The sequence below is a fragment of the Diadema antillarum genome, unplaced genomic scaffold (genome assembly GCF_040938485.1).
Source record: "Diadema antillarum isolate AM-2024a unplaced genomic scaffold, OU_Dant_1.0 scf00000047, whole genome shotgun sequence".
Taxonomy (NCBI): Eukaryota; Metazoa; Echinodermata; class Echinoidea; order Diadematoida; family Diadematidae; genus Diadema; species Diadema antillarum.
In genome coordinates this window covers 286,512-308,179 of record NW_027270936.1, presented here as the reverse complement: position 1 = coordinate 308,179, position 21,668 = coordinate 286,512, and the positions used below count along the sequence as shown (strand labels likewise).

At 37.3% G+C, this 21,668-nt stretch overlaps 1 protein-coding gene across 1 annotated transcript in view; it reads left to right on the top strand.

Moving 5' to 3' along the window:
- Nucleotides 1–13,288, top strand: part of LOC139715375 (uncharacterized) — a 59,679-nt gene extending 46,391 nt beyond the window's left edge. The window contains exons 18-19 of the mRNA XM_071626948.1: nucleotides 6,744–6,849; nucleotides 8,988–13,288. Of these exons, the coding sequence (XP_071483049.1) occupies nucleotides 6,744–6,849; nucleotides 8,988–9,108 (227 nt within the window). The 3' untranslated portion in view covers nucleotides 9,109–13,288. The remainder of the gene's footprint in view (nucleotides 1–6,743; nucleotides 6,850–8,987) is intronic.
- Nucleotides 13,289–21,668: the final 8,380 nt, after the last annotated feature.

Genomic DNA, 21,668 nt, shown 5'->3' with positions numbered 1-21,668 from the left:
TGACATGCATATGCAAAACATTGCGTACCTTCGGAACGGTGTACCCGGACGTCGCAAATTTGGTCTCAAAATATGCGGGAGACTTCAATGAAAAAAGTCATGAAACGACGCGGCAAAATCTTTGCGCGTTGCGGAAATGTAGCGCGAAATGTCGAGGGGGGGGGGTCAATTTGACACCACCCCCCCCCCCCCCCCCCCCCCCCCCCCCAGTTAGAATAGGGTTAAGACAATTTCCCCCTGGACAATTGCCCCGGACCCTTCACTTGACCATAACCCTAATCCTAATCCAGTGTTGAAACTCACGGAAGAAAACAGTGGCTCAATCTTTTGAAATTTGATGTGTGGTGGATTGAATTTTAACAAGATTCAGAGAAGTATTGTCTATTTCACAAACTTTCTGCCTCAATATTGTCGTTCCCCCATTCACTGCCATCAATAGCATTCATGGAAACTATTTTGTGTATAAAATCTTCAGTAGCATTCGAATTTGTGCCTGCAGAGGTACACTGTAAACCGGTGGTGCAAAATGTCGCAGTCCACTAAATGACTGAATAGCTCTGAAAAGATTCTGAAGCTGTTTGCACAGACGGAACTAAAATATGCTCAAGGAAGCAGACGTGGCTGATGGGATGCAATTTGTTTTGTTGATTTTGAACCACTGAAAACCTAAATCCTCATGAGAAGCAGTTACTTGCTATTAAGTTCAGTTCACTTTTTCACATGTGTGCCACTTTAAATAAACATGTGGTTAACATCTTTAGTACACACTGAATTTGTTACGCTGGATTTTGAACAAACTCTGTTAATGTAGTTTGAAGAAATACTTATCAAAATTTGCTGAGCAATGTTTTGGGGATCTTCACTACAACGTACATGTATATTACAAATATGTATTTTATTTCATATTCTGCTGGTAGTTCAGTCAGCAATACAAAGCTGCGAATGCCCCCTTTTAGCTCACCTGAGCCGAAGGCTCTAGTGAGCTTTTGCGATCGCTCTTCATCCGGCGTGCGTCGTGCGTCGTGCGTCGTGCGTACATTTTTTTGCATTTTCATCTTCCTCTTGAGAACCCCATGACCAATTTTCACCAAACTTTGCTGGTAGCATCCCTAGGGGGATAGGATCTCAATTTAATCATATGGGCACCATGCCCCACCTGGGGGGCCCCCAAGGGGGCCCAACCTCCCCTGAAATTAAGGAATCTTACAAAATCTTTTTTTCTAGAACCAGAAGTGATAGAGTTAAGTTAATACTATGAGTTAGTATATTGGTGACTATAGTTTCAAGTTTGTTCATGGCAGGAGCAGGGGTGCCCCCCTTGGTACCCAGGGGAGGGGTCCTAATGGGGCCTATATTGTACATTTTCATCTTCTTCTTGAAAACCACATGATGTATTTTCACCAAACTTGGCAGGTAGCATCCCTAGGGGGATAGAATCTCAATTCAATCAAAAGGGCACCATGTCCCACGTGGGGGCCCCCAGGGAGGCCCAACCCACCCCCAGTCAGGAATCTTTAAAGATTTTCTTTTAGAACCAGAAGTGATTGGGCTAAGTTAATACAATGAATCAGTATATTGATGACTGTTGTTTCAAGTTTGTTCATGGCAGAATCAGGGTCCCCCGCCGCCTTTGGGACCCAGGGGAGTGGGATGTGATGGGTCCAAATGGGGACTTGAATTGTACATGTTCATGCGAATATTTTTGCTTGCCATACATTGTATGTTGCAGTAGTTGATGTCTTGATTCCGCGGAATTAAAAGCATGTGAAACTCTTTTAACGGGACGAGCACGAAAAATTAGTCGCGTGAAAATATCCACTTTTACAGTACTTGGCAGGTATTTTTACCAGTGTGATAGAATAATATGCAAATGGACCCCATGCCCCCAGCTCTCAAAGCTGCCCCTGCCCCAAGTTTCCAATGTTCTTGAATAAGAGTTTGCGAGAATGCATGGAAGGTGAACTTGCGATACTCAGGTGGGCGCGTCACCCCCGGGTCTCTTGTTGTGAGGTTGCCATGTCTGTAGAACTTTAGAACACATGTGAGCCCGGGTAGTCGCACATGTCTCTTGTTTGAAATCACAGCTAGCTGATGTATATTTTCTCCCTCAGGGCACTTGTAACTTTTGCTCAATGTAATGGCTAAAAAAAAAATAATAGTCGGTCCACGGGGAGTCACATCAAGTATCAACAAGTCACTGTATAAGATTATGTAATTCATGTTAATTTCTGAAAAGGGAGCGCCTCATCATTGAAAACTTATTTTCGTTATACTGCTGAATCAAATCATTTGTTCATCATCATATGGGTATACTTATCACACTCCTGTAGGCCTACTACATTCCTCTAGTACCTTTAAGGAAAGGGACTGAAGTTCAGGGCCTGTTCAATTGTACCCAGTCATATTGTATTGCTAGTGGAACAGAAAGGGCACTCAAAACAACTCCATGGAAACCAGTGTGAAGGAAGTGATGGATGGCATTCAAACATTGTCAGAATCATGATTATGCCATTTTACACTTTCTCAAATTTCATCTGTGGAAAATGGAGAAAACCAGCTACAGAGCCCCCCACTGTTTGAACACAATGTATACTGCCTTTCACATTTCCAAACTTTGAATATATATGGAAGTAGAGAATACCAATCTTGTAGATAAGTCTGAAACCCCCAGTCGGATGATCCCAAGGGCATATCTTAGGCCTACTTGGAAATTGCCATTTGTGACCTTTTCGGTGGATTTGCGATACATAGTTTACATGTTACCGCTAATACCCAGTTCATGCCATGCGGCTGTCATTGAGTATGCCAGCTGGGTGAGACATAAAACATGTCAGAGTGCTTGCACTTGTCCTCTTGTGATTAAAAAAAAAAAAAGACCAAAAAACAAACAAACAAACAAACAAACTGATGTGATCTGTATCATTGTGTTGAAGCAGTCTGCTTTGATTTGGACACCCTTTGGAATTATTTGCCTCAGTATGTGTAAACAGCATGTGAAAATTAACAATTATCTTCTTTTATTTTTTTTTTAATTCATTAAAAATCATATGATGCCACTGGCCACACTTAACCAGGTATCGTTGGTTAGCTGGTATATCGTTGGTGTATTGGTTAGGCATGCGCAGTACTGATATTTAAATTGCTCAGCATGTAGCTGTATTAATTTTTGGCTGTATAAAAATGGAAGAGCATAAACTTGATTTTTGCATCACCATACAAAAACCAGTAATGCTTGTTTCTGAACTGGCGTTAATTAGGCTCTGGTATCATGTGGCATTACTTGCTTTGGGAATATTCCTCCATTCAATCGTCACATCAATTATGTGATGAGGTCCCTAAATCACTGCATCCATCAACCATTGCTGCTATTTAGTAAAAATCATTGATTCAGCCATATTTTAACCATTTACATGTAACAACACCTGGTGTCCAGGAAACATGACTTGTTTAATTTTTCCTTTTTATATGTAATGCATATGTATTTACATGATGAATGTGATTATTTCATGTATTCTATCGCAATACATGTTGTGGATGATCATTTACTTATGACTGAAATATTTTTTTTTTTGGTGTGTTTTCTTTCTATCTTATCTGTCAGTCTGTCTCACTATGTTTTAACAAAGGTTGTATTTTCCCCCTTTTGGTTTTTCCTCTGCTTTACAGGTCTAAATGTATGTATAGCCCACAAATTGCAGTCATTGATCAACCCTGCAAGTCTAAAACAAACTTTAAAAAAAGAGTTGTATGCCATCGTATGGAAGGACCCTGGTAGAGTGTCCCTAAACTTCATTTCATCCCCGCGCAAAGCGATTGAGATGGTGGGGGGCAGCTTGGATACTTTCACAGAGGGTTTATAGTCGACGATTATATTTTCTCACTCCAAAATGTGTTCATTAAACTTTCAGGGATAAAGTTACCTAGACAGTTGATGATACTGACTTAAATTTCATCTGTTCTGACCAGGGAAATGCATTTTCCTTTGATTATGTCACTGTCATACACCTGGCGAACCAAGTGTGAATGTGAAAGGAAAGCATAGTAGTGCAAAGTTTTTTTGATTTTGTGTTCTCATTCATTTTTCCGCTAGAGAAGCAATGCACGCTTGAGAGCTTGCATCCATTTGAAAACGCCGCAGACAAAAAAATAGAAGTAGAACTTGTCAAGCTCTGCAAGCATGAGTTAGAGGTTTGCTTTTCAAGCTGTAAGATGGAATGTAGTGTCAAATCTCATCATTCTTCCTTTTTACTGGTACCATTGAGGTGTTGTGTTTGTCATATATATTGTAATGAGGTTTTCATTTCACCTGATTTTTACAGTTTAATGCTTGTTTTTTTTTTGTGCGTGTGTGTTTTGTTCAGTCTTTGGCTGGAGTGAGAAAGACATGGAAAATTTTTTAGCAATTTCAAGGGGTTGTCATGAACAGCATTTTCAGAGGAACTTGAAGCGAAATTTTATTGTATTATTGAAGGACTTGTATGTATGTGTACATTGTATATGAAAGCAAACATTAGAAGAAAATGTAAAAAAAAAAAAAAAATGGCAATGTGTTGGTATGCTCATTTTAGGGAGATATATTTTGAGTAATGGTTAGACAGCCAGTCTTTGTGAAAGTATCAACATCACTGCCGGTCTCCCATCATCTCTTGACCTTTGACACGGGGACCGCTCAAGCTCGCTTCGTCGCTGACCACATGCGCTGTGACTGCTCAGTGGATTCCAAACATCCCTGCAAGTCTAAACATCCCCACTAAAATAGATCTAAAAATAAAAGTAGATTATAATGATGATAAAACCAATTTGCAGCCTGGATAGTGTTTCATGGCGGGGTGGGGTGGGGGGGGGGGAAGTATTAGATCAAAGATTAAATTGTACACTGGATGGAATTTGATTTCTGCTCCATGCGTGGCCTTTCACCAAATAATGTCAAATTGGAGTGCTTTAATTTCTGGTAATACAAGGGACTGACCTTACCATGGCACAAAGAAATGTTTGGTTGTTAGTAATTATGTCTAACCAACAAAGTGTAGTGTGACTGAGGATAAAAGAAATATTATGCAGTTTGTACCACTTAAAAAGAAAAAAAAAACACCTTACCTTCAAAGTTTTTGGTAGCCACCTGCACACTGTATTGTACATGGTTCCAAGTTTAGAGTCAGCTTTAATATTGAAAGCAGTGTGCGGTATAGAGAATGTCTACAAAGTGCATGTCTTGCCCTATCTAATTATGATGGTCTTTAGATTTTGAGTGAATAGGAAAATTTGACCCTTGTGAATGAGTCTTGCAATAAGCCTTGTGGTGGAATTAAGAATATTTGAAATTTTTGCAGGAATCTCCCTGTGCAGTTAGAAGTAAACAATTATTTATTTATTAATTCACTTATTTATTTGTTTGTGTATTCCTTTATTTATTTTTTATTTTTTTTCATGACCGGAATATCACTTACCAGGCTGCAAATATTTTCCATTCTGTGCAAATGCAACTTGAACCATGCCAGAGAATTTGAGCACTGCATGCTGTTAGTAATTTGGCAAGTAATGCAAGAAATATAGTACAGTAGTTTGTAATTTCTCTGTTTTACCAAAGTTAATCGTAATGACCAGCTTTTTGGTGATTTTGTTTTATTACTTACCAGTGTTTGTGAAATGCAGTCCTTTGATGGAACGGAAAAAAGCTATGTCATTATGCTAAATGCACAGAATATAAACTATAAACTAAACATTGATCTAATATGTAAGCAATTTCGACTAAAATATGATCTCACATCAAACTGGACCTATGTCATGGTAAGAACATTTCTTGCTTTCAATTTTGAATTAGATTATTGCAATGTTTCAATGTTATGTTTAGAAATCAAATGATTGATCAATGGAGACTTTATTCTGGCAAAGAATTGGACTTCATTGACAATCAATTATGTAAGTCAAGTCAGCAGAATATGTTTTCCTATCTTATTTTTATTAAAATCTGTTTATTCCTAATTCTTTGCTTTCATATCATTCAGTATGATTTGTTGTGCATTTTCTTTTCAGCAGGACTATGCCAAATTCTTTTTGTAGAGTGATGGTCTTGAGTTTGTTCATTTTTCAGAATATGCAGGGAAGAAAAAAGAATGTTCTGGCCGTCCGGGCATGGAGTAGTCACAGACACCGTTAAGCTGTCCCTTTAGTTTCTTGTAGATGTAGCTGACACCAGCCAGCAAAGCAAGAAATGACACTTCATAAAGTTCAAGAATGGAACATCCATTTTTGAATATTTTGGTTTGGACTGAACTACTCAGCCCTTCTGTCTCATTTACAGAAGCGTTGGATATTGTAATTGTATGATTTGGAATGATTTCTAGGATTTGTCTGTAATTAGCTTGTTTGTTTTTTATTTATTCCCAAGGAATAGTGTGCTGATCAGCCTACTATGAGGTCAAGAGTATCACATTCTTCCTGCTTTTTTCACTGGAACAGAAATCCTTCAAAGTCAAAATAATTATTCCCTTATGCTGTCAACTGTACATCCCATGCCATGAGAGGTGAACTGTTTCATCATCTCCTTTTCATAGGTAGTATAAGACATCAAGAAGTCTTCCCCTCATAAAGACTGCAAAATGCCTTGCAGTACAGGTCATTTCTTGCTTTGCTGACATGTTATTTTTGTCTCTTTCTGGAAGTGGCTAGAATTAGATATTTGGCCTCTTATTCTGATTACAAATGTATTGATTGAAGTGTGCCCTCGTTGTTGGTTGGTACAGCCTGGCTAGTCAGACTCTGGGACATCATCAAGCCCAATGGGATTGTGGTGATTTCCGGACGCAATGGCTGGACGAAAGAGAAGCTGCAGCCAATGATTGGGAATAAGTAAGTTGGTTTCCCCCTTTGTTTTAGACTTTGTTTTTATGTTTTGTTTATTTTTTTTTTTTCAAAACCTCTTTAGAGTGCCCCAGCTTTATACCGGCAATGTACTGAACTACACGTACATGTACGTTTCTGGCCATGACACAATGTTGTATCTCCTTTCACACAACCAATCCACGCACCAATTCTTGTAATTTGATGACGTGGATGATCAATCTAAATTGGTGATAGTGATTTCAGGACAAATGTGTAGATCAAACTGTCACTGGGGACTTTAATTGTCCAATGTATAAGAGAGGTGAACAGTGCGACTGCAGCATGATGTGTGTGTGAAAAATCCCCCTAGAACTGCCCCTCCTGCTTCCTTCCTGGTGTTAGGTAGTCTCTTCTACAGTATGTCCCAAAAAAATTTACAACCAGATTTTTGCATCGATAACTTCTAATATGATTAAACTGTCTGCATGCTGTTTCAGGGTCTTAAGATATAACATTTTAGCTATATTTTGCAGAAAACCCCATTCAGTTTCGTTAGAGGTCACAGAGAAATGTGGGTAATTGTAAAGCAGGTCATGGGTCTGATTCTTCCCAGTTTAGCACTTGTATGCTCTTGGAACTGCAGTAAATTGCAAACACAATGGACAGAACTTGGAGAGATGGGATTCCTGACATGCTTTACAAAAATCCTTATTTCTCTTTGACTGCTGAAGCAAATCAAATGGGGTTTTCTGTAAAATGTGGGTAATAAGTTATAGTTTCACACCCTGAAAGTATATTTGGATTTACTATTTTTAAAGTTATTGGTATGGAGGGTCCCGTTGTAATTTTTTCTGGGACATACAGTAGAACAGTGCGTAATGGTGCAGTGCTTACAGCATGCCAGGGACGCAGGTTTTAGGATATTGATTATCAATTTCCTCTCTTTATTTCCCCCTCTCTATGTCCCTTATTGTTTATTAATCCATTGAGGACGGACTGATTTTGCCATAACACACACTTCCCATAGACACTTTCCCAAGTATTCTCGGGACCTGTCTTCTACGAGTTAACCTAAAATACAATAAGTTTCAAAGAGGCAGTAGTATTGTTCTGATGAGTGAGTTGAAAAGATGTAAATTTTCTTTTCAAACCATATTTGTATTACATTTTTTATCGGAGATGAAAGTTAATAGGTTTGCCTGTGAAGAGCATGTGTCAGCTCTGTGAAAGCAAATCATTATTTTCATCATCATTATCATTATTGGTGTCATTACTCATTCTTTACCATCACTAGTACTGACACTATGACTGTTATTGCTTTTATGTGCTGTATGAAGGCTTGCATGGTGAAGTAAATGAGAAAGGGGAGTTTGTGGTAGCACCATGTGTACACTCCTTGCAAGGACTGTTGCTTTTCAGAAGAGCCTAGAAAGAGGAGAATTTAGGAAGGAAGTGCAATACACGTACAAATGGAGGGAGAGTGTAAAGAAGGCAATTGAGGGGCAGCGGTGAGCCAAAGTTGAAGTTGCACCAGTGGAGATGGGCGAATAGGGGACAGAGAGAGTTGTAAGGAAGAATAGAGCAAAAATCAGGTTGAAGGTTCGGAAATTTTTGGGAGGAGAAATAAGAAATAGTAAGAAGGGGGAGAGGGAGAATCATATTTTTTGAAATCATGGGGATAAGAGAGAGAAATGAATGTGAAATTCCGATAGATGTTTGACAAAACTTAGTGAGAGAAACAAAGTTAGTGAGTAAAGTGGACTATATAACGTGGAATATGAATGACAAAAGGAGGAATTAAAAACAAGGAAAGTAGTAAGTCGAGGAGAGATGTGACTATAGTGGAAATGGAAATAAAAAGAAAAAGGATAAATGAAAGCTAGCAAAGTGAATAATTGGGGGGGGGGGGTGAGTGGATCTTAGGAAAGATTGCTGTGGGAAAGATCTTTTGGAGAGAGAGAGAGAGAGAGTAATACTGGGTAATTTAAAGTTAAGTCCTGAAAAGGGGCTCCTGTGGACTAGGGTGATGGGAAAGAAGGGGCACTTGAGGAATAGGGTAATGGGAAAGTGAATGTAAAGTTCAAATGTATTCCTGAAGGGGAGAAAGAACTGAGAACTTTCTGAGAAGTGTCAGTACATGCCCTTCCTATCTGTGCTGTATTTAGGCTTCAGTGCGTGGAGACGGTTCCAGTGGCATATTCCATGGACTACACCTCTACTGAGCCTGACAGTGAAACCATCGCTACCGTGTGGCAGCTGAAGAAAGAAAGTAGCTCCGCCGAGTAGAACTTCCAGAAAAGTGCTCCGTCAAGCAGTGAGGAAAATCAGCCTCATACCTATAGTGTAGATGAGGTTCGTTTGTAGTGGTTGTCTTTCCGAATGCAAATCCATTCAGTGCACTCTCTGTCGCACAGCTTGTGCACACTTGCTTATGTACTAGGTATCTTGATATAGGACTGAACTCTAATGTTTAAGAATTTGACATACGATTTTGCAGTGTATTGCTTCGTGAGTGGTCAATAGAAGTGTTGATATTTCTTTGACAGTTGCAAAATTGTCCGCCATCCCACTGACTGAATGATAAAACAGTCACAGTGATGAAAGACTGGAGTTTCCAAGTCCAAATGAAGTTCTTTGTTCACATAATCATTCTAGTAAACTGAGATGTAGTGGCTAAGAACAATTACATGTACCTTCAATTTTATTGCTTATTTCTAGGGTACATTTTTTAGCATCATGCAGTGAACTGTGACTGTTAGTGGGTGTATGTGATGAATCAAGATAACTGAAAGACTATTAATTTTCTGCAATGCAACTATTGAGATCAGATCCTAACCATGAATGAGAAAAAGGACAATCATTTGTCTGAACAGCAGCTGCTTCATATCCAGATGTACTTTATTTGATGTAAATTGTTAATCATGTGGTACAGTATTCTTGTAAATTTGAGTGTAGAAGCATTACCTGAATGACTCCCATACTGTGAATAAGGGAATGGCAGTAGCAGATTGAATAGTCTTATTAGTGATAAATTCAATATTGAATACTTGAAGTATGCTGTGTTATATTTGATTCTGTAGGTCATATTGATCATACATCATCAAAGTGGGGAATGCAAAAGAGCAAAAAAAAAAAAGGAACCATTTTTGTATCAGTTTTAAAGAATTGCAAGGATTTGGAAGAAGAGATAGAAAGATACAGGCATCATTTCATGAATGTTGTCAGCTCTAACAAGTTCAGTAAAATCCTTGGTTTTGATTGGCCGAGAAGCTCTGGTCACTGACTGTTACTATGGCAATTGTCAGAGAATGACAACATCTCAGGGCTGACAACTTGCATGAAACGGTGCCCAGGTAGGTGAAGGGGAGCGTAGAATTACCTTTGCTGTTGGGAGTACAAGGGATACTCTTATGGCAAGTCTGATAATTCTATGCGAACAAAAGCTTTGTACATATTGGGATGTCTTGTATCAATGAAAGCTTATTGCATGACTTATTCAGGTGAATGTGACTCTATTTTTTTATATAGGTGGTGGCAAATAACCTATATTGGTAGGACTTTAACAAGAATAGCAGTGATATGTAGTAACCCATGAATTATTGTTTCAATCCATGTCAGTAAATCATGCTTTTCAAAACATTTCGGAGAGGAACTAGGAAGATAGTGAAAAGTAAATCAAACGTTCCAGATGCATTGGACATGATACAAATTTTGCAATTTCCAAAGTCACTTCAAATCATGGAGTCTAATTTGTCTGTTGTGGTAGTTCTCAGAATTCCTATATAACTGTCACTGTTGATCAGGGACTCCGATACAAGGGAAAGCTGCTTAAATGTGACCAAATCATGGAAGCATTCCTAAAGCATGTTACTCTGACTGCTTGAGCGGGACGAAAAAAGCAATGAGATACATTGTATTTCATGAAGTGAAACCAATTACAGGTACAACAGCTAAAACTTTGTACAGTAAGCTGATGAAGAAAGAGAATTTCACACTGGCACCACAAAATGGTGTCAAAGGTATTTCATAATTATGTCTTTTGTACATGTATCAAGGAATAGTCAACAGTAGCGAATATGGCCAGCCAATGCGTTGTTGCAGTTTTTATACAGTGCAGCAACTGTGCAATTATGGAAATTAGTTTTCTTTTCTATTTTGCTATTGAAAAAATACACTACACGCTCATGTTTGTACCTGTAGGTACAGATCTGTTTGCCAGCTTGACAATGTGCTATCCTGAAATAGCAGATATATGTGTTAGCAGTGTAAGCAACCTTGCAATATATCTTTGTTGAGTCATTCTAATGACAGTGAATATAGATTTTAGATTCAGATTGGTGTTGTCATGCTGTTGTCCATTTTCTCTCTTTGTCTGTATCTGCTACAAAACCAGAGTTATAGCAACGTTTGTGGCAAGGAATCGCTCGAGTCAAGAGCTAGTTCGCTTCATGTGTAACGTCTCCCCACAGTTATAGGGATGGTACATGGATGCTTATATGCTGTACGTAATTGCAGTGTCTTTGGTGTGTACAATTGTGGCATGATAAAGATATGCTGACACTCTTTTGAAAGAATCCATTAGAGTTAAAAAAGTTGCAGTCTTTACATCCCTCCACCCTGGATATTTCCTCATTTCGCAGTTTTTTTTTTAGTATAAAGACATAAGTTGTACTTTGTAGATTTCATTGCAAAGTGCCCACTTGTGGGTCCTATTCTTCATGATTCACAAATCAAATGTATAATCTGTAAGGCGGAATCTTTATATTGAAGTAGGGTTACGAAAAAAAGAGAAAGACTTGTTCTTGTTGTTTTTGTTTTTTGTTTTTGTATAATACTGATGGAATGAATTCTCAGTCCACACCCATTACATTATGTGAGACAGTATTAGTATTTCTCACCTGTCAAAGGAAATTTAAGTATGCTTGTACATTGTACTAACAAAGTACTTTATGTACGTACTTGTATCTCTGTCATTCCCCAGTAGCTCTAAGGTTAGTTGGCTCTTTTCCTTTTTTTTTTGGGGGGGGGGGGGTGGCAGCAAGGGAACAAACAAGAGTGCTTAATGCACTACTAGTATACAACAGTATATGGGTAGATCCTTGTGATTATGTACTGTATGTCAAGTGAGGTGTTAAATTTTCCTCATGTGCCTGACGTGTTTTAAATCAGCTTCCAAGTGGTTCTCCTCAAGTGCTTAAAGATATTTGGAGGCAAGATGTGAATGAGAGCAGAAGACAAAAGACAAAGCTGATGGGGTGGAACTTTTGGAGGATTACCAATACCAGAAATCCATCTTACATACAGTGTACAGTGCAATTTACCCTGATTAATAGGCAAAGTTCCTTTGCCGTTGAGTACCAACCTGGTACAACATCCAGTATAGGTAAACACAAGCAGAGGTGTTTGGTTGCGGTTCTTCTTCTTGTTTTTTAAAGTAGGAAATGTACCCATTCAAATGCACACATTAATCTGCAAGTACATGTTTGTTATCTCTATAAGTATAATTTGAATATATTGATGATATTATTATTTTTATTATTGTTATTATCATTATTATTGTTATTGTTATTATTATTATTATTATTATTATTATTATTATCATCATCATCACTATTTATTTATTTACTTATTTATTTGGTATTTGCAGAAGGCAATTAATAATGTAGTCACAAAATCACCAGTGTATACTTCAAGACAACAAGAATTCAGGTTTCCCTTTATCCATGTGTTCTGTAAGTTGCTGGGCGGGAAATAGCAATCAGGAATTACTATGGCTCTTGGTTACCAGCTAACCTAAGGAAGTACATGAGGGAATATCTGAAGCAAAGAAAAGTATATTCAGTGTATATAATTATATACCTAATTGTATACCTAATTATATACACACGTAGGCCTATATTCCTTCAGGTTTTTTTCTTTTCCATGAACGATGTGGGTTAATCAATTGATAAAGAAATATTTACTGACCTTGAAGTATTTTCATACGTTTTGTAATGCATCATGATAAAAAAGTTGTATCCAAAGTGTTATATTCATTATGCAGAGATGCGGTTTTGTAGCTCAAACAAATAAAATGTGTGTGTCATACTGCAACAATCCGTACGATACCTGTGTGCTTTGTTGAAGCGTCAGATTGCACAATGAACATAATGTTATTACGTGTATAATCTAGAACCTCAGTATAATATGTATAGCGATATCCTTGGGACCAAGACAATTTGTCTTGTATTTTTTATATCAGCAGTCAAGCAATACGAAACAAAGGGAATATCTCATTGGGACCAGAGAAATTAGTACATGTACATGCATGTCTATATCAGGTACTGTATAGGGCCTTTGTATACAAGAATGAAAGTACTACGAACAGCTGCATTTGTTTTGTGTGGGATTTTGATAAAATTGAAATGACATGCAAAACCTGCGTGTGTACACCTAGTCTGAAAATTTCCAATCACGGATGGATGAGTTGGGCTAAATGATTGAGTGATTTATAATTCAGTAATGTGAAATATTTCAATATGGATATGATATTTTTTTCTTTCTTCTGATTGCTTCTATCAAATGATTACATTGTTAAAATAGCTCGCACAAATATAGTGTACGTACACGCTGTATATGAAAATTATGTCCCTTAAGATTAAGTTGACCTACTGCAAAGTGCTATACTATAGTATTTTCAGTTAAAACTCAAGTAGTTCTCCTCTATATACGTGTAGTTATTTTACAGTATTTTGTGGCAAGATTTAAATTAGGGCAGATAATTGCAGATAAAAATGTCCGGGAGTTAATATTAAGCACAAATCAGTCTTACAGTGCAATTTTACAAGATTATTGGGCCAAAAGAAGCGCTAGCCTGGTACATTGCACGTTGTACATCAGATAGTTGTGGTGAACACTAGCAGAATCAAAGGGGAACGTGTTCACAGCCACATAATATGCGTAATCTCTATAAACGGAATATCATATGCATTGTACATGTATGTACAGTGGCGTATCTGGGGGGGGGGGGGGCAAGGGGGGCATGTGCCCCGGGCGCACTCCTTGGGGGCGCAAAAAAAAAACGAAAAAGAAGAAGAAGAAGAAGAAGAAGAAGAAACGAAGAAGAAGAAACGAAGAGAAGAAAAAAGAAAGAAAAGAAGAAAGAGAAGAAGAAGAAGAAGAAGAAAACTCGTCCGGAAAAGGGGGGGGGGGGCAGAAACCCAAATCAAACAAGATAAAAACAAAACATGATGACGCGGACAAAATGACAATGTTTATTGTGTTCACACTAGAAGTCCATGTTCTGTCAGCTGAAATACAAACATTTTCGGCTCGCTCGCTGCATTCGCTCGCCAAATATAAATAAAGAAGGTGAAAGAACAAAACGTGATGACGCGGACAAAATGACAATGTCTATTGTGTTCACACATGTCTTTTATATTTAGCAAGCAAAATGTTTCACGGAGCAGCGGCTGCAATTTCTTTCGTCTGAAGCGATCGCCAATTGGATCAAAGAATGCGCCGACTGTTTCGAACATACGGGGGGGGGGGGGGGCGCAAAAAAAATCAAGCAAGATAAGAACAAAACGTAATGATGACGAGGAATATGCAAATTTCGGCTCACTAGCTCGTACAATTTAGAGTATTTTTTTCAAGTCCACAGTTGTTGGTAGAAATCGTTATCTATACGGCCGTCACTATTATCTTGATTAGGATTTTAAGATTAAATATGCAAAAATGACAAGAATTCAATGTTTTGTAAGTTGAAATACCAAAAATTTCGCCTCGCTCGCTGCGCTCGCTCGCCAAAATTGCCAAAATGAGCCAGTGGACGTAGCAGGTTCGTTAACATTAAATGCCTATTTAAATGTCGAGGTCTTTCGACCTTTTTGACGGGTCTGATTCTTTACAGGAAATCAACACAACGAAAAGCAACCATATTGCTTTCAAACTTGAAAAATAATGAAGCAAAACACTAACATGACATAGATAAACGACACCCCACCAAAACAACAATAGGACATGTAAATGAACATGCATGGCGGCATCAGCAATAATCAGCAATATGGCATAGTCATCAGCAGTGGTAACCATAATCTAATCAAAATACATGTTGCATACATTGTAATTCAAAGTAGGCCCTATAAGAAAACAAAGTTAAATTACTCAAACGAGAACTGAATCGCATCGCCATTCGTCCTTCCAAGAACTGCAAGGAACTGGAATTCCCTGTCGTCAGAAATTGTTTCAACGCCATCTGTGTGGGATCATTTCGAAACCGTCTAACGGTTGATCACAGTGGCTAGTTATTTTCATCAAATTTTCTGTGTGCTTGTAAATATCTGTAAATAAATTGTATTATAATGTAAATAGCACCAGTCTGCAAGAATCTTCAGTCTATTGAAGGAGGCAGACTTAATCAGAAGAAGAAGAAGAAACGGAATATAACCGAGCAACCTTGCTTGAGGCGTCGGGAAGTCATAATAGTAGAGATGATTTATGTATAGTTCTGGTGTACGTTGTTGTATTATAATCATAGTAGGCCTACATAATGTATTTGAGTTTCCTCGCATTGTATCCATGGCGAAGCGCATAATAACGGCCCTCCGTTTCAATAAACTTGTATACTCAAATAGAATTTAACCGAACAAACTGATTATACCTTCCTTTAGGTGTTAATTGGAAGCTGTGGAGATGATTTGTGTATTTTGTGTGTGTGTGTATATTAGGCCTACATTGTTTATACATGTATGTATACGCGCGCGCGAGAGAGAAAAAAAAAACACGACCACCGAAAGCGAAAGCTGTTACATTGTATTGTGCGCTTCGCAACTTCGTCCAAAGTGAAGCTGAAGGGGAAGGGAATCTCTGACTACATGAATCTCTGACTACATGCAACGACTCCTGCTGCAAGCAAAACGTCGTAGGACCGAATGTACAAAGGAGTACAGTTTAAACGACAGACAACGGGATAATAGCGATGCACACTGTATAAAGGACTTCTAAAACTGGGGAACGTGAGTCTTGGACTTGATTATTTGCCCCTCTCTCCCTTCTTCTTCTTCTTCTTCTTCCTCTCTTTCTCTCTCGCTCTCTCTCTCTCTCTCTACATTTGAAATTGTACATACGTTCTCGTTTATTTTGTTTCAATTTGATAAATGCATCCCAAATATTTGTGAACTCTTAGTAACAACTCCGTGCAAAACAATCAAAATGCATTTCTCCGTGTCGTCTCATGTGTAAGTTAAGTGATGGTGTCTTATAAAAATGTACTCCGTCAAGCATCGCCATTTTTAATGAAACATTGTGACTGGATATAATGACTATAATATAGTGACACATCCAACATATTATTGTGTTTGATCTGTGAGCAATCATTTTCTGCTTTTGAGCAAAATCCTAGTTTTACCAAATCGAATCCGTTATACCCTTGCACCGTTGTATGGGTTGTTCTAAACAAAGATGTTAGTGCATTTAAAGAGAATCACCATATATTATGGCACATATGCCGTGTTTATGTTAGAATCTAGGAGTAGACAAAATATAAGACTTTTGCTCATTCCAGAACGGGGAATGCAAAAAGAGCAAAGAGAAACTACAGACCTATTGCCATCAAGCTCTCTGAAAAATTACTCCACATCAGACTATAAATTATGGTCACCTTGCTCGCAATGACTTTACGCGATACAAGAGTTGGGGTTTACAAAAATAAATAAATAAATAAATAAATAAATAAATAAATAAATAAATAAATAAATAAATAAATAAATGAATAAATAAACAAATGAATAAATAAATAAATAAATAGATATATAAATACATACTCAATCGAATTCGGTGTACCAGGGAAGTGGAGGAGCTAGAGACCTCCCTGGGTGTACTGAACTTGGGAACTCCGTATCTATGACGAGATAAATGCTGACAGCTCTTGTGTTGGGGTCTTTACATGGACATAACCATGGATCTCTCAAAAGCTTTCGACATCTCGACCACAACATACCATGCATACTGTTACGTAAACTGGAGTGCAGTTATGGTGTGGTGGTATTGCTTTTGGTCAGCTGTTGATTGGTTTACCAACTTCTTGACGAATAGAAAAGAGAAGGCATACACTGAGGTGGACGGCGTTATATCCAGTTTTGGTAACCTTTGCTGTGATGTCCCACAGGGCTCACTTCTGATGGGACCCCTTCTTTTTCTTGTTTATATTAATTACATCAAATCTTCTAATATTGTCAAGTCTTTATCATTTTCAGAGTGTTTGCTGACGACACAATAATTCTCATATCCCACAAAAATGATCTCACAACAATAGTTAACGTGGAGTTTAGCAATTTGCATGGGCTGATGGGTGGTTTATTTGTAACAAATTATTCCTAAATCTCGATAAGACCAGATGTGTTTTGTCTAGAACTAGAAACAGAAGAATACCCGAATACCCAGTAACCTCCCAGTGTAAATAGTGGATAACATAAACAAATTTCTTGGTTTCATATCAAACTAATATCTTTCATGGAGGCCTGTATCAATGTCATTTCACTCAAGATTACAGAAAGCCTTGGTGTTCTTAGAAGATTAAAGCACATCCTAATAGTGCTATATTTCCACATTTGAATTATTGTAATGTTATTTGGATCATGCATACAAAACTTCAACTTCAAAAACAAAATTTGAAATACTTCAATAAATGATAATTACAGTTAAAACAAATTCTGGTATTTGTGCCCATATACAAGTAACCCCCTTTTCTCAGTGTTTTCTTCGTGCGCTACCTGTCTTAACCCTTCAAGACACTCAACAGATTTTCATTTACATAATCCACAATCCCATAGAAAGCTCACAGGTCAGTGAGGCATCACGGACCAGATACATGGAGTGCTTTACCCAACTCCCTGAAAGCACGAACAGCCTTGTTAGGTGATCCGAGTATCCTCTCGGATCACCTATTGTATCTGTACGGATTCTTTCTTCTTCTTCTTCTTCTTCTTTATTTCTTTCTCCTCAAATCTTGTGCAGCGGTTAACTCAAAAAGTCCCCTACCTATCACTTTCAAACTTATACCATATATGTATCATGTCCTAAGGACGACAGATCTAGTGTATCAATGTGATCAGTTAACCGTGACGTCATTATGACGTCATTATCTGAAATCACGTTTACATCAATATCTCATTAATGGAACGGAATTTTTGAATGAAATTAAGATATCATATAGTTCAAGTCAAGGTCTATTTATATAATTCATAAAATTTAGTCACGTTCATAGTAAACGAGCGCGTACGCGCGCGTTGAAATTTTAACATGCTCTAATCAACCTCAAAATTGTTTTGCACACGTTTCAGGTCATTTGCAGCATTTCAAAAAAAATCGACGGACGCGTACGCGCGCGCGCATATACGCACGCACAGCTCATATGCAATAGAAATTTCCCATTTTATCGCACGGATCGAATGTCTGAAATGTCAAGGAATATTTCTACCAAGTTTTAAGTCGATCCGACTCAATATGACGTCATACGGGCCCGTCAAAGTTGAAATTCCGCGCGCGCGTCAATGGCGATATACAGTGCAACTATGCCAAAAAACTGCCAATTTTAAATCCGATTTTACTCGTCAGGATGGACGGTGACCCCTCATTTTCTTTACATATTTTGAAAGCTGATGAGTTGTACATGTCATTTCATTGGATGGCAATGCTGACAAAATGATTAAAAGATATCAAATTTCTTAAGAAAGTAAAAAAAGTGAATTTTCAAAATGACGTCATCAAATTTGAAGTTCACTCGACCATATCTCACTAGTCCTTTGTCAATTTTCACCCAGATTTCGGTATGTTGTAGCTTATTTAATGTTCTTACAAACATATATTTACAAAATTTTGATTGGATGACGGTATCACCTCGTAAAAATGGATTAAAAGTAATCTTGTCAAATTTGACCAGTTTACGTGTTATCTCTATGGGAGTGCAGTTTTTCTGGAAATGAAAATTGACATGACTATCTTTATCGAGCACTAGCTCACTTATCCTTCGGTAAATTTCTCCCAGATTTAAATATGATGTAGCTGAGACTTTACGCTACCGTAAGTGTGCCCTTCGTTTTTTCATACGCTGTCGGGATCACGTCAAAATTTTTGGTGAAATTCAAGCTTATCTTCGATGTATTGAGATATTTCTATCTTTCTGCAACTTATTTTGCAATAACTCAAGAAAAACGGCCTCTATCACTTCCATATTTTGCACATTTTTAGTTCATGTCACGTACATTATTTAATAAAATAACAACTACTTGATCGGGCACCATCTTGGGTATGTAAATTAGGGTCAAATGTCATAAGTGTTTCATCCTGTATCTTAGTGAATACATGTTCTATCTTTCCCATATTTTGCACACGCAAAGACCATGTTACAAGGATCATTTCACAAAATAACTACTTTTAACTCAGATGCCATCTTGTCTGTGCAAATTGAGGTCAAAGGTCATATGTACTTCTTTTTGTATCTTCGTTATGACGTGTTGTCTCTACGGGAGGGCATTTTTTTAAATGTGAAAATTGACATGATTGTCTTCATCGAGCACTAGCTCACTTACCCTTCGGTGAATTTCTCCCAAATTATAATATGTTGTAGCTGAGATTTTGCGCTATCGGAATTTTGCCCTTCGTTTTTTCATCCGATGTCGGCATCACGATAAAAAACTTGGTTGAAATTAAAGCTTATCTTCTATGTATTGAGATATTTCTTTCTTTCTGCAACTTTCTTTGCAATAACTCAAGAAAAACACGCCCTATCACCCCATATTTTGCACATGTTTAGTTCATGTCAAGAACATTATTTAATAAAATAACAACTACTAGATCGGACAACATCTTGGGTATGTAAATTAGGGTCAAAGGTCATACATGTTTCATCCTGTATCTTAGTGAATACATGTCCTATCTTTCTCATATTTTGCACACGTAAAGACCATGTTACAAGGATCATTTCACAAAATAACCACTAATTGCTCAGATGCTATCTTGGGTGTGCAAAGTGGGGTCAAAGGACATAATTATGTACTTCTTTCTCAATCTTCGCTATTACGTGTTATGTCTATGGGAGGGAGTTTTTCTAGATGTGAAAATTGACATGACTATCTTTATCAAGCACTAGCTCACTTATGCTTCAGTGAATTTCTCCTAGATTTTAATATGTTGTAGCTGAGACTTTGTGCTACCATGTAAGCGCCCTTTGTTTTTTCACACGATGTTGGTATCACGTCAAAATACTTGGTTGAAATTAAAGCTCATCAACGATGTATTGAAATATGTCTTTCTTTTTGCAACTTTATGTGCAATAACTCAAGAAAAACATACCCTATCACCACCATATTTTGCACATGTTTAGTTCATGTCAAGAACATTATTTCATAAAATTACAACTACTTGATCAGACACCATCTTGGGTATGTAAATTAGGGTCAAAGGCCATAGATGTTTCATCCTGTATCTTGGTGAATACATGTCCTATCTTTCCCATATTCTGCACACGTAAAGACCATGTTACAGGGATCATTTCATAAAATAACCACATTTTGTTCAGATGCAATCTTGGGTGTGCAAAGTGGGGTCAAAGGTCATATGTACTTCTTTTTCTATCTTCGCTATGACGTGTTATCTCTATGGGAGGGAATTTTTTAGATGTGAAAATTGACATGACTCTCTTTATCGAGCACTATCTTCGGTGAATTTCTCTCAGATTTTAATATGTTGTAGCTGAGACTTTGCACTATCAGGACTTGAATCATTGATTAAAAAAAAATCGGATCACCTTAATTTGTCAGTGATGACAAATTACAATCTCTAGTTTCCCTTTAAAGCTACAGTAGTTTAAAGATATTATACATTAAAATTCAATATATGGTAAAATAAAATATGATAATTAACATAATTTCATTTATTTTGGGTCTGATTTTGTAAGTTGGATTGTATTGATATAAATAATCATATATGGCCCCAACACAAACATTTAATGCACCTATTACTGCACACTCACAGCACTCACTCACATCTTTTCCCTCTACAGCGTAATATTGTAATAGAAAACAAATAAAACTACTTTTTGTGAGAGGCAAACCTGAGTTTATATTATATTCCCAATGAGGCTATCAGCCCAGTCAAGCCACGCTTATGCTGACGGTCTCCTGCTTCCTTATCGATTTATAAATTGTACTGCCTTTTCTGTATTATATGCAACTATAAATCTTTTACAAATATTATTTTTATGCATTAGTATAAACTGCCATTTTGTATTGTTCCTTTGTCATTTAACTATGTTTCGTTTGAAATTGTAATTCATGTAATTCATTTTGATTTTTTTGATTTGATTTGATTTGAGAAGCAAAATAAATACGAACGAACGAACGAGCGATCGAAGTGATTCGATATCATATAATTCTTTGGTTTTCATGTATAAGCTTCAGGCTGGATTATTGCCAAGTGTGTTTAATGATTTATTTGTTTTTCATAGCTCTATTCATTCGTTTGAAACCCGCCAGAGAAATCTAATTAAAGACAATCAAAGGTACACATATTAGCCCTGAACTCATTCCAAGTAAAATTACCAAAAAAAAAATATGGAATGCTCTATCCAGATAACATAAAATATAGTTCCACTTTAACACGATGAAAGAGATTGTCCTTTTACCAGCTCTTCCCGAGGGAAAGTTGAAAAAAAAATCTATTATAATCGTCACTTTGTACATACATAAACATGGCGAATGACTATCATGATTGCTTACGAACACTACATAGATAGGGTGTCTAAAGTCCAACTCTCGTACATACTCTCCTTTTTTCTTCTTCAAATTGTGTCCTATTCTCCTCTCATA